This window comes from Hipposideros armiger, unplaced genomic scaffold (assembly GCF_001890085.2).
Source record: "Hipposideros armiger isolate ML-2016 unplaced genomic scaffold, ASM189008v1 scaffold_559, whole genome shotgun sequence".
In the NCBI taxonomy this organism is placed as follows: domain Eukaryota; kingdom Metazoa; phylum Chordata; class Mammalia; order Chiroptera; family Hipposideridae; genus Hipposideros; species Hipposideros armiger.
Window position 1 is genome coordinate 825,743 of NW_017731909.1, and position 13,493 is coordinate 839,235.

At 39.0% G+C, this 13,493-nt stretch overlaps 1 protein-coding gene across 2 annotated transcripts in view; it reads right to left on the minus strand.

Annotated features, from left to right (window-relative positions):
- The window catches only part of AASS (aminoadipate-semialdehyde synthase), a 59,565-nt gene that overhangs the window by 43,790 nt on the left and 2,282 nt on the right, over positions 1-13,493 (minus strand). Inside the window, exons 2-3 of one of the 2 annotated variants that reach the window (XM_019623708.1) lie at positions 6,782-7,006; positions 2,385-2,561 (exon numbers count right to left, since the gene is read on the minus strand). In XM_019623708.1, the coding sequence (XP_019479253.1) occupies positions 2,385-2,561; positions 6,782-6,991 (387 nt within the window). In that variant the 5' untranslated portion in view covers positions 6,992-7,006. The remainder of the gene's footprint in view (positions 1-2,384; positions 2,562-6,781; positions 7,007-13,493) is intronic. The other variant, XM_019623707.1, reaches the window with a different exon arrangement.

Genomic DNA, 13,493 nt, shown 5'->3' on the forward strand with positions numbered 1-13,493 from the left:
CTCTCTCTCTCTCTCTCTCTCTCTCTCTCTCTCTCTCTCTCTCTCCATCCTTTCACGAGCAACCTTCATTTTAAAAGTACAACAGGCTGCCTGTTTTTCACTTCCTTCCCTTCACTAAAACCACAGTCTTCCTCTTTTGTTGGGGATCTTCCTTCCCTTGGGAATATCTTACTTGTTCATGGTTAAAAGCTATTGACACATCATAATTGTGGAATGTGGTTTTATTTCCTTAAATATTATATTACTTTAGCATGTGCATGAATTTAAGAATGTTTAACATTCATTCAACTCCAAGTAATTGGCTACAATCTGCTGACAAAAAGAAGCCCTGCTGGGTCTGTTTTTATTAATTTTCTTATAATGAACAAATGTTCATATAACAACAAAAAAAATGTTTCTAAAGTACTTTTTAAAGAGTTTATCTGCTTAAGGTGAAACATTCTTCTTATAATGTTATTTCCATTAATTAACGTTTTGAATCTGTTCTTCAGAAACACTGCAAATGAACTACAGCTCAGTGCTAGTACATTTGAAATTAAGAGGAATGTATTCTCTACACCAATATAAAATACTTTTTTCTCCATTGTTTTCACTGTTTGTGAACTTTCCTGTTCTCTGCTTATTCTCAGATTCCAGCTTCTAATGCTCTAACATCCTTACCCCAGGACCTGGGGACTTCTCTATCTATCTACCTTCACTCCCCACCCTTATCCAGTCTCATGGCTTGAGATGTCATCTAGTCTCTGACAGCTACAAAACTGCCCTCCTGAGCTACGAACTCATGTCCCCATGGCCCATTCAGGATTTCCCCTTGGATGTCTAGTGGACACGTTAAACTAAACAGGCCCTAAACTCAACTCCTGACCCTCCATCCAAGCCGGCCCCCTTGCAGTAGTCGCATGGTCTCTATCTAGGGCAGCTCCCTTCAATTGCTCAGGCCAAAGTCTTGCAGTCATCTCTGACTTCTCTTTCTCTTATATCCCACCTTCATGTCATCTATGATTCCTGTAAGATCAGGCCTCTAAAACGCATCCACGGTTTGTCCATGTATCATAAACGCCATTTCCACCACCCTCGTGCAAGCCACTGTCATTTGTTTAGCATCTAGATTAGTCTAGACTTCGTCTTCTTATCAGTTTTGTTCTTCTCCTTCCACCTCCAGCTGTTATCCACACAGCAGGCAGAACAAGCACAAGCATTTTCAAACATGATTTGCTCGCACGCTCTGCTAAGATAGACTCCCGGGGGGCTTTACATTACTGTTCTCTCTGCCTGGAAGACTTCCCAGATGAATAAGGCTTGATTCTTCATCTCCTCTAAACTTGTGCTCAATGCCAAGTTGGCTGTGAGGCTCTCCTTGGTCACCCTATTTAAACTAGCACTGTCATCTCCCCCAGGGCCCAGCGCTCTTTCTCTCCTTCTGTGTCAAACTTATCTCCATGACACATATCGCCAAGTGACTCGTGAGAATTGTATTCATCTATCCTCTGTCTCCTCCTACGAGAATGTAAGCTCTGAAGACAGGGATATTCTGTTGGCATTGCAGACATAACGTAGGCACTCAGTCAATATTTGTTGAATGAATTCTCTGTTGTAAATAGATGACGGTTTTTCCATAGTATTTAGATCTCAAAAAATGTTCTTTTTCCCTTTATGAATATTTTTTTCTATATTTTACCACCTGCTGTCTCCTGCTTTACATACTTTCCCCATTAAAGGCCGGCCTGAGAAATACAAAACACCCTCTGCCTCCCAACCCCTCACTGAAGCGCCCACCAGTGTTAAAGGGCACACACCCTCCCAATTCCCACCCTGCTGTCAGCTGCCCGCCACAGCCCACATCCCCCCAGGCCACCCCTCCGCCCAGGATCACCACTCCGCTCTTGCCGCCTCTCACCTTCTCCCTCTCCTTATGAATTTTAATAAATGTAAAAAATAGTCTCTACTCCAGTTCTGGCCCGTCAGAGCTGTGCAACCTCAGTCAAGTCCCTTCACCCCCCTGGGCTCCATCTGAGAAATTAGGGTGGTGCATTATAGGATCCCTGAGGTTCTTTCCAGCTCTAAAATTCTACTTGGTGATAATATTTGACCAATTGGCCTTATAAATTGATGATCATTTGGGGGGAACACTTCTATCATGCTTCCCACTTCCAAATACAAAAGGAATAAAACGTGTTTGATCCTCTTACAAACGCACGCAGCAGAGGAGCCTGAAGACCAGCAGAACCATTCAAGCACTACCTCGTAGATTACCTTTCCTGTTGAGGTGAATAATGATGTATTTCCTAGATGCCCAGAGAAAACTGAAACTCCACTGACAGATAAAAGTAAAATAAAAAAACATGTTTCTGTGTTAACATTTATGAATATTGGTCACTAATTACCTGTTTTAGAATCTCATCCAACAAGCCCATGTTGGCCTCCTGGGCCTTTATGGTGTGGGAGAAGAATGCATAAGTCTTCTTGGGTATTAATTTATCCTCTGGGGGTCTCTTCACTCCCAAAATTAGACAAGCTTCAGAAATATCCTCCTGAAGGATGCCACCAGCTTTGACATACTCCTGAGAAGGTAATTTAGGTTAAAAGTTATTCCCCCAATTAATTGTAGTCATATTTTCTTGAATAAATAAGTGTAGCAATGAAAGGTACAAACTACTGAAGGAATAAATTCTGTATGGATTAGAACAAATAATAGAACAACTACTAATATTTTTACTTGCTGACTAAAAAGATCAATCTAACACGTTTTATAGAGAAAAAAAGAAAATTCAGCACATATTCCTATTTAAGAAGTTCATAGTTTCATCATAATAGTTGTGATCACTAGCACATGTTTTTAAATATAATTGTAAAATGTTTATTTTGTATCAACAATGCACAGAAACATTAAATGCTAAATAGTAATTTTCTACTCAGGTGCATTTTTAAAAGAAAGATATCTGCAATATTTATTTTTCTTTTCTTTGTTTGTTTAATTAGTATTTATTACTGCCCGACTCCGTACCATGGACTGTGCTACAGATGAGATGATAAGTAAGACACAAAGGACAGACAAGATCCTTCCTGAAAAGGAGCTCACAAAATACAGTAAAAAGAAATCAGAAGCACAGTAAATGAGGCTGAATTCCAAAGAACATTATGATCAGCAGAATCTAAGTGATATATTAGTTTAATTGAGACAATTTCCAAGTGAGCTGATGAAAAAAATATGGAAATTTAAATTCATCTAAAAGGCTGAGTAGGATTGGAAAGATGGAGATGGGAAATATGAGGTGGCAATATCAATAAAAGGCATTGAAGAAATACATACAAACATGAAGGCAGGAAAGTGAAGCTATTTAGGGCAGAATGGGGTAAATCAAATTGGAAAAGTAGACTGAATACCACCATGATGAATATGAGCTTCAATGGATAAAAAATAAAACTAATAATCATTAACATTTATTAATAAACTACTATGTGCTTCACTAAGCTCTATGCATGAATTATCTCATTTAATTCTCATAAAAATCCCATGAGGTAGGTACTATTATCATCCCCATTTTATCAATGGGAAACCTGAGGGTTGCACACCTAACTGAGATCGCATAGCTAGTACATGAAGGTAATAGACAGTTATTTCAGATTTTTAAATAAAGGGGTGGCTTGATCCAAGCAGAATTAAAAGAACATCAAAGGTGGCAGTTGAATAAAATGAAGATAAATCTAGTTGGAAACCTACTTCAAAGGAAAGTAAAGATGAATAGGAGAGATGGTAAAAGAATGAGCATACGGGTCATACCTGGTTTCTTTGAAAACAATCTATTTGCCCATTTATAGTAGATTGGTTAAACACATCACAATAAATCATGAAGTAATTTCAATGGAGTAATTACTGCATCGCCATTAAACAGAGTGAAGCAGATCTCTATAGGCGGACATGGAGTGATTTCCAGGATGTGCTGCTGACTAAACAAAGCAAGGAGCAAAAGAGTATACCGTATTTCCCCATGTAGAAGACGCACCCTTTTTCGAAAAATCTGGGGTCTAAAAACTGGGTGCGTCTTATACAGTGGTTGTAGATTTTTTTACAGTGATGAGGAGTTGTATGAATTTTATGATGAATAAAGCTTGAGTTCAATAATTTTATGTAATACATTTTTTTTTCAAATTTCGGGCCCCAAATTAAGGTGCGTCTTATACATGTTCTACTCATATATCGATAGAATACAACCTTCTGTATAAGACTGAAGAGGAAATAAGAACACACACACACACACACACACACACACACACACACACACACACACTCACTCACAGGCTTATTTTTCCAAAAAGAAACTTAGGAATGATAGATCAGAAACTAACAAAAATAGTAATCTATGGGGTGGTAGGGTAATGGGATGTAGGGGTTTAAGATGAGAGGAAGACTTCTCTGCATTACATCTTTTTTGCATAGTTTTAATAATTGAAACTTGTAAATGTTTAAATTATTTGAAAATAAAATTAAATCAAAAGGATTTAAAAGCAAACATTAGAATGTAATAGAAACAAAAAAATAAATGAATCCAACTGGATATCACATTGACAATGTAACCACACAGAAAAAATATAATTCAAATAACTTTTAAACCCAGTATCCTGAATTTTCTTTGTGAGATATATTCTAAAGGGGGAAAAAATTCTTCAAAGAAATATTAAACTCCACTTAATATAGTTTTTTATTGAGGTTTAATTGACATACAACATTATATTAGCTTCAGGTGTTCAACACAATGATTCGTATTTGTATAATCACAAAATGATCACCATAGTAAGTCCAGTTAACATCTGTAACTACACAGTTACAGAATTTTTTTCTTGTGATGAGAACTGTTAAGGTCTATTCTCTTAGCATTAATAGGTTTACTGTTAATTGTAATATTAGCATTGTGACTCCAAAGTTATTTTCTATATATTATAGGGTAAAGCAAAACATGTGCATTAATGCTATAAAGAATTAAAATTTTCATTGCTGGAGAAAACAGATGCAAATATAAAAATTTAAAGGTAAGAAAAACCTGCAATGTTAAATTTTAATTGGAAATATCAGTATTGACTCACTAAATAATATATATGTATGTGTGCTTGTGTCTGTGTATTTCTTAGCTCTGTCCACTAAAAGTGCTACAAGCAACAATATCTCAGTAATAAGTTCACCTAACACCAGATACTAGATCTTGGTTTCTAAAACTGAAAGAAATCAGGGTTCCCTGATGATATGGCTAATTCCAGGTGTGGCAAAGAAAAAACACAAGGTGGAGCTAGGACAATTTGTTGTTGCAGGCGACAAGAAAGCTCAAATATGAAAGGATTCATGTCCAAAGACATAGTAGCCCCCTTAAAGGGACTCTCACTATCCCAAATTGGGAATCATTAGGGCATTAAAAAGACTGATAGTTAATGGATCATCATACATTAAATGAAAAAAGCTCATGCACCCATAATGAAAATCAAAAGCATAAGAGAGAAGGGAGAAACTAAGGGAAATTTATTACATACAGAAGACTATCAGGAAATAAACTTAGAAGAGTGATAAAATCAGAAACTCATTCTTTTGCAAGCCTCCATGTAAAAACTGATTTCGGCAAAGATTATCAATGGATGTAACATCATGAGTTGAAAGGCTGTTGAGAAACAGGAGATCCACAGGTCTCAAAAGATCCCATAGATGACTCAGGAATTACAAAGGGAAAAACGTACTCGTGTAATGGACAGATCTGGCGGTGACCACCTCAACCAAGTGATTGTGCATTTCCAATCATGTGACAACCTGATTTTCTGTGTCTTCGATGTGATACAGTGGAAAGAACATATATCACTCATGGAATATTTATGTCAAAAGCATATACCCTAAACCTAATCATGAGGTAAAAACCAAACTAGTTACACCCAGAAGTGGAACCTTCTACAAGTCAACTAGCCTGGACTCTTCAAAGAGTCAAAGTCATAGAAACACACAACAATCGACAGGGGGGTGCTGTGTTAGATTAAAAGAACTAAAGAGATATAATAATAAATGGAAGAAACCTTAATTAAGCCTCACTTAAAATGAAAGACCCTAAAAGACATTTGAGACAATGGGAAATTAAAAATGGACTATGTGAGATGATATTATGGAATTATTTAATTTCTTTGGGTATGAAAATGATATGACAGTTATGTAGGAAAATGATATTGAAATGAATACTGAAGCATTTAGTAGTGAAGTGTCATGATGTCTGCAACATATTTTCAAATGGTTCAGGGAAGAAACAGCCCATGTATATCTCTAAAATGAAAATAAGACTCAAAATTATATAAGATTATTGTGAAAAGCAAACAGAATGGTGAATGTAAAGGGCTTCACACACTGGCTGGCAAGGCAACCTCTCATGAATAAACTCTATCCCATGAAGCATTTTCTGGAGGCAAGTCTGACAAGTGAAAACCCAAGTGTCCTATTGGCCTCTTCTCCCCAGTCCCAGAAGAGGGTCGCCCATGAAGGAGAGGAGGACTGGAGGATTTCATCTCCTTCCGAAAGCAATCCCTCCATCCCTCCACTGGAGAAGGCATGGAATGGGTGAAAATAACCCTTATTGGTTGAATTGTGGACTCCATCAAGGATTCGGATTAGAAATCTCATAACCAAAGTAGAGGAATAGTGCCATGTGGTATTTAAGTGACCCTAGCAAACATTTTATTTTCACTCGGATGCTCCTTACTTTTCATATGCAGGGTCATTTTATTCATAACCACATACTTAAAAATTGGAAATGTTTACCTTATCATGAATGGCCCGCCGATTGGAAGGCTGTATTAAGACCTTGTACCCCAGGTTGGTGATTCCTTTGACGTGCCGGGGGGCCAGCGGGGCCCTCCTCTCCCAGGCGTTCACATCCTCCCGCCTCACGGCCATCACAGGTTTGTGGTGAAGCCCTCTGAAGAGGCGGAGCCCCAGCCCATCCAGCTTGAGCCTATGTATTCGTAGCATCTTGAAACCTGGTGACTGGAAAGATATTATGAGAGCGCACGACAACAAAAGGCAGGAGGGTTCACAGATCAGTTCTGGTCTCCTGAGAAATCTGCTGTAAAATCCAACCAGCTCGGATGATACCAGATACAAGATAGAGAAAACCTGGAGGACATAGTGTTCCATTACAACCCCAAATTTCCATAAACCAGGTTATTTATTTCCAAAATAAAAAAGGCACCCAGCAATGTATGGGACGCTGACCCACATCTGCTAAGTCAAACAGCTTTTTTAAAAAAGACATGTTTTATCAAACAACTATTCAGAACAAAAGTTTTAAGTAAGTTAACGTGCAATGCCAATACAGGAAGATAATTCATGCCAATTTGGAGAGCATAAAGTTTAAGATCATTTAATCACATACAAGTTTCTTGATAATCTAACTCCAACCTCTTCCAAGCTTCATCTCTGACCGTTCCCTAAATTAGTGCTACTCAGAGTGTGTTTTGCAGCCTGTTGTCCGAACTGCTTTTTACTGGTCCCTGATGAGGTAGGTACAGAGATGGAAAGTTAGCACTTAGAGACCTTTCTATATCACATGATCATTTTTTTAGTAACTCGTTATTGCATTTTATAAAAGTATTGGTCCCAGCAGATTGGAAATTTAAGACAACAAAACAAACATGTTCCTTCACCACAGGTGCTAGAAGTTTAAGAAGCACAGCCCTAAACCCCCATCCCCACCCCTCAGGTCCCCAGCCTCACCTGCACAGACCCTTCTGTTGCTCTACACATGCTGCTGCCCTTTCCGGGGTTTTCTCTCCATCAAAACCACCCTATTACAAGAAAACCCTGACCTGTCTCAACCAGCTTTCTAACTGCTCATCCAGATTGCATAGTTCTCCTCATTTATTCAATCAAGAAATGTTCACAAAAGGCTTACTATGTGTCAGCACAGAATAGATTTTATATAAATGTTTAAAGCATAAACATCAAACAGTATTCTATCCTTCCTCATATGGCTACATCCATTTGTTAGTCAAATATCATTTCCGATGATAATTTGCTGGATCATTTGGATGCTAAACCTTAGCTTTTTTATGTCTAACGTTGGCATCAAAATGTAAAGCCTAAAGGATTTCACATGTTCCAGAAACTTCCTACCAATTGCTGCTCGCATTTAGCAAATGTGATGGCGCACACTTCCATTACGTCACACTGCAACCTCTAAGTCAGACCCACCATACAGGTGGAGAAGGTTTGTCCAAAGAGTGCCGCAGACAAGTGCATGTCCCGGGGGGCAAATATAACTTGCCACCCAAGCTAGAAAATGTGTAGGACAACTCACAACACAACAGACCGAAAGAACAAAACAATCAACAAGGAGTCCGGCTAAGGCTTTAGGAAGGAGCGGGCAGGGAGAGGACGCGCTGAACACAACACGAGACGGTGCTGATGGCTGGAAGTTCAGGGAACTTCTTTTACACGGGCCAAAATATCGACAACCAACATTTCAGTAAAAGACTGTTATATACTCTAATTTCTGGTTTCTTGACATAGTTTGGTTCTTAAGAGACTATATTAGGCACAGCCCAAGCCCAAGCCCATAGCATTTATTCTCCCCCAAGCCAAAAGAAAAACGGCAGCGTTCTGTAGAACTTGAATCCCTATGTTCTCAAATATAACCAATTCCAAACACAAGCGATTCTTTTGATCATACAGTTGAGCCCAGAAATGGTCCCATCCTCCCAGCCGGGGTTGTATGTCAGGTACCATAGGTGACTGAAGGACCCCACATCCTCTGTTCTTTGCAGTTATTCTGGGTGCTGACGTGAGGGAACACATTCCGATAAGAGTCTCTCCTCTTTCCCAACTTGATTTATAATCACAGCCTCCGCTCCCTCAGAGACCATCCCTGGGTTGGCGGTACGATGTGCAAAGAGAGACATAAACACAGGCACACATGTAATACGCACATATATTTGCAAAGGCAGACATTCTATGGGGACTAGGAAAAGAATGCAGCAGGGAGTAACCCTCTGCAGTTATTTGGGAAACTGCTTTCGCTTTCACTTTTTGTAGGGAAATCTCAAATCATAATTCCTGTAACTTTGTTTTTCAACAAATGAACAACAGTTACCATGTACTTAACATAATATCCAAGCACTATGCTGAACACCTTACAGATGTTATTTCGTTTTCTCCTTGCAAAAATCTTATGAAGGTGATACTGTTATTATCCCCATTTTACAGGTGAAGACACTGAACTGGAATAGAGCTGTTGCTTTTAAGCAGAAACAGGACTCCTAGATTAATATTTAACACTTGGGATTTTTTTTTTCTTTGCCAAAGCCTGCAGACAGATCCACACAGATCTGACACATGTTGTTACTGCTACCCATTCGGTTCAGAAATAAACCAGATCCATGTGGCATCGACTTTGTTATAGTAAAGGATCATGGGATGCCTCTATCTACCTCTTTCCCATGTGCCAGCAGAAATCCTTCCTGAGTCTCTGCCAAGGTAAATTCTAGGTTTCTGGGTACTTAGGGGGGGGGGGGGGAATGATTACAGCAAGTATTACTATATTAGTAATTGCTTGAAATTGAAACTTGGTCTCAGCATAGAATTTTCCAGGCCCACTATTCATTTTATGCCCAGGTCATCAAGAAATATCTAAGTGAGGATTTCTTTACTGCTTTTCCGTAGGGCACACTGCAGGTGTCTAGTATCTCCTGGGAATGACCAGGTGGACTGCTCTGGATTTCCCAGTCCTGGAGCGTGTGGACTTCTCCAAGACTATCCGGAAGTAAATGTAATGTACATTCCTGGCAATGCCCTCAGTGAAACAAAGCCAGACGACCCCTGGCTTACCACTGGCTCTTGTGAGCTCACTTGACAGTGCCATGTGCTGATAACGGCCTGTAGCAAGAACAAAGAGCATGTGGAAAAGCAAGAGGAGATGAGAAGAAAAAGAAAGAGCTAGAGAGAATAAGGAGGAAGAAGAGAAGAGGAATTAGGGGGGAAAGCGAAGTGTCACGTAGTCAGGGGAAGAGAATAAAACCCTTCCCCTGACAATTGCTAGTCTTCCAGGAAACACATGAAGAGCTAACATTTCAAATAACATAAAAATGAAATTTAAAAGAGTCTTCCCTATGTTTTTGTGAAACAAGAACAGCACTAATGTACACATTTTCACTCACCTAGGATGGATCAGGAATTGGAAATAACTTCACAAGTCATGGGAGTATTACAGTGAATTGCACAGATATGCACTGAGATTAGCAGGACGTAGGATGGACTCTAGCAATAGAATCTACTGTGTGATGCCACCTTACCTCTCTTTCCATCTTTCACTGGGGGGAAGACTTAAGCATTTCTATTAATTTACAAGTTATCTATGTTTGCAATGTATACATGAGAATGGGGAGGAGGCAGGCTTAAATGTTCTCGGTATTTTCAAGAAAAATGAAAAGGAAAATGGTGATTAGAGATAGTGTTAGATAGATCGATAGATACACAGATAGACAGATAGAGCAAAGCTTGACACTCCAAACATACCTCACCATTTTCTTTCAGTGACCATGAAATAAACCACGGTCGCTGAGTATATCATCACCCTAAATCACATGAAGGAACCAAAGATTCTATGAGGTATATTATAAAAGATTATATCTGAAGATATATGTCCACCTTCATGGGCAGAGGACCTCTTACATAGTTGGGAAGGTCCTTTCAAATGGTGAGACTGGTGTTCATACAATTACACATATTAATATAGTAGTAGCTAGTCATTTGTATCTAGCATGAATATTTTCTAATATTTAAATAAAAATATAATAAAAGTCAGAAATTTTCTTGATGAAGTTATCATTTTCCCATTAATTATAGGAGAGTTGATGTGATTTCATTAATTTAAAAAAAATGGGGCAGGGGGCGGGACTTAAGGTGTACATAGCATAATGTTAGGTACTTGCAAGGAAGCAGCAGCCCAGTCCTTTTCATGGGCTCCAACATGAGCAGGGTGGACAATTTTTTCTAATTAAATGGTTCCCAATAAAAATCTGATGATGAATTATCAATTACAGATTATAACTGAATGTTAAAGTCAGAATGGGCCTGAGAGGAGATAACCCAAAACCTGATAATACAGATGAAGATCATGAGCCCCATAGAAATAAGGCATTTTCCATGTTTCATAAAAGCATTTTCCAAGCCTCTATGGATGAATCATAATAAAAAGCAGCTGGCTGTTCTGATTGGCATAGCTTTCAAATGTAACTGGATTAGGTTTATCTGCTATTGCTTAGGTAGTACTTATGCCCTAAAACAATGTATTTGATTTGGCTGGCTTTCATGGATAAGAAGAGATAGGTGGATTAGCAGAGCTGAGGTTTACAAAGAGCTTTGTATTTTTACATCAAATATTCAAAAATTCTTTAAGTCTCTCCATTCCTTTCCCTAGCATCGACCTAACTAGGAAACTTTTTAAACTTTCAAACCACCTACCTAAACTAGAACAACGTGTAAGCAAATACAAGAACTTATTAAGTACAAAAGGGCTGGGTGTGGCCCCTTTTAATTTCTGTTGTTTCCATGGATACATGTTTGAAGGAATACAAATTCATTATTGAAGAAATTAAGGCCAAATCTTCCATCTCTAGCCAGCATAGTCAGAGATGTGCTCTTTGTCCTTATATTAATTAATAGTTTAGATCTTTAAAATAATGCCGCTAGTTTTATATCCCACATATCAGTGAAATCATATGGTTCTCAACTTTTTCTGCCTTATTTCATTTAGGATAATCATCTCAAGATCTATCCTTGTTGTCACAAATGGAACTATTTCACCTTTTTTTTTTTCTTTAGCTGAGCCATCCTGCCACCTGTTGGCAGCTCAGTGGCAGCTCAGCTCAGGCCAGGAATCGAACCGCTGTTGCTCAGAGCTTGCACTCTTGAGCAAGCTCTTAACCAACTGAGCCACTTGGTCGGCCTTCTTTCATCTTTTCTTAAGGCAGAATAGTATTCCATTGTGTCTATATACCACATCTTCTTTATCCAATCATCTATCAAAGGACACTTTGGTTGTTTCCATGTCTTGGCCACTGTAAGTAAAGCTGTAATGAACATCAGAACACATATATCTTTATGGATAAATGTTTTCAGGTTTTTTGGACATATACCCAGGAGGGGGATTGCTGGGTCATATGGCGATCGATGTATTACAGAACTGTACATCTGAAACCTATGTAACTTTATTAATAATTGTCACCCCAATAAGCTTTAATTTTTAAAAAAATGTTATCAGTTTGAGCAATAAAAGAAAAAAAAGATATGGTCAAAGGAAAAAATAAAGTAAAATAATGCCAATAGAACATAAATCAGTGACTCAAACTAAAACTATCAAATCATATGGAGAGATTTCTCAGTGCCAAGTTATGTGTACTAATCAGGTACACATCTTGATTAAATATTGAGAGACTAACAATGAAGTAGCCCTGAGCTGAACAAAATAAGGAAATGTATGAGAACGATAATGATTAACACCTACCCATCCGGTTCATTCAAAGAATGAAAATGTATTTTTAAAAAAACACCACGGTTTCCCAAGAAGCCCTGATACTATAACCAAGGGAAGGAAATTCCATGGCCATAAATCTTGTTTGGCCCACACTACATATTTGGATACAGACCATAACAATCCTGGAGAGCTACAAGAACTCTAAATTAATAGAATATTTGGTGATAACCTAGAACTAATCCAAATACCTCCCAATCCCAAGACTTGCTAGAGCTGGGCTTGGGCATGTTGTAACACCATCCTCCATCCTTGCACTTCTTGTTGCATAGGTAAACCTCTTTTTCAGGGGTGGGGGAGGGGGTTTAAAGCAGAACTGAAACTTTATTCTTTGATCAAGGAATGGAGAAGTGTGAGGTCATGTTCTAACAGCACCTTCTCCTGGGCTGGGAGGAGCCTTCTGAATTTATAGGCAGTGGCATGGAGTGACTAAATTCTTTTACTTATCTGTTTTTAGGGAGGATTCTGTTTTGTTTTGTTTTTTCCCAATTACAGTTCACATTCACTATTATTTTATATTAGTTGCAGGTGTACAGCATAGTGGTTAGACATTTATATGATTTAAGAAGTGAACCCCCCTACCGCCTACCACCCCCAGGGCTGGCCGAGTGGCACATTGGTTACTAGTTGGCTTGGGACGCCAGCTCTGAGCAGCAGGACCCTGGTTCGGATCCCACATGAGGGCCAGTGATGCTGCGCCTTCTACAGCTAAGATGGTGAACAACAGCTCTACCTGGAGCTGGGCTACCGTGAGTCACCAGTGACGGCGTAAGCTGCAGTGGGGCTGGCCCAGCAGTGGGTGTGAGCTTTTGTGAGCTGCTGTGAGCCGCTGTGAGCGGCCGTCCAATGGCCAGCGAGTGACTGCCTCACCCAGGAAGAGCGCAATGATAATACCAACATGGGCCAGTGAAGCAATGTCCTCCACAACTAGACTGAAGAACAAAA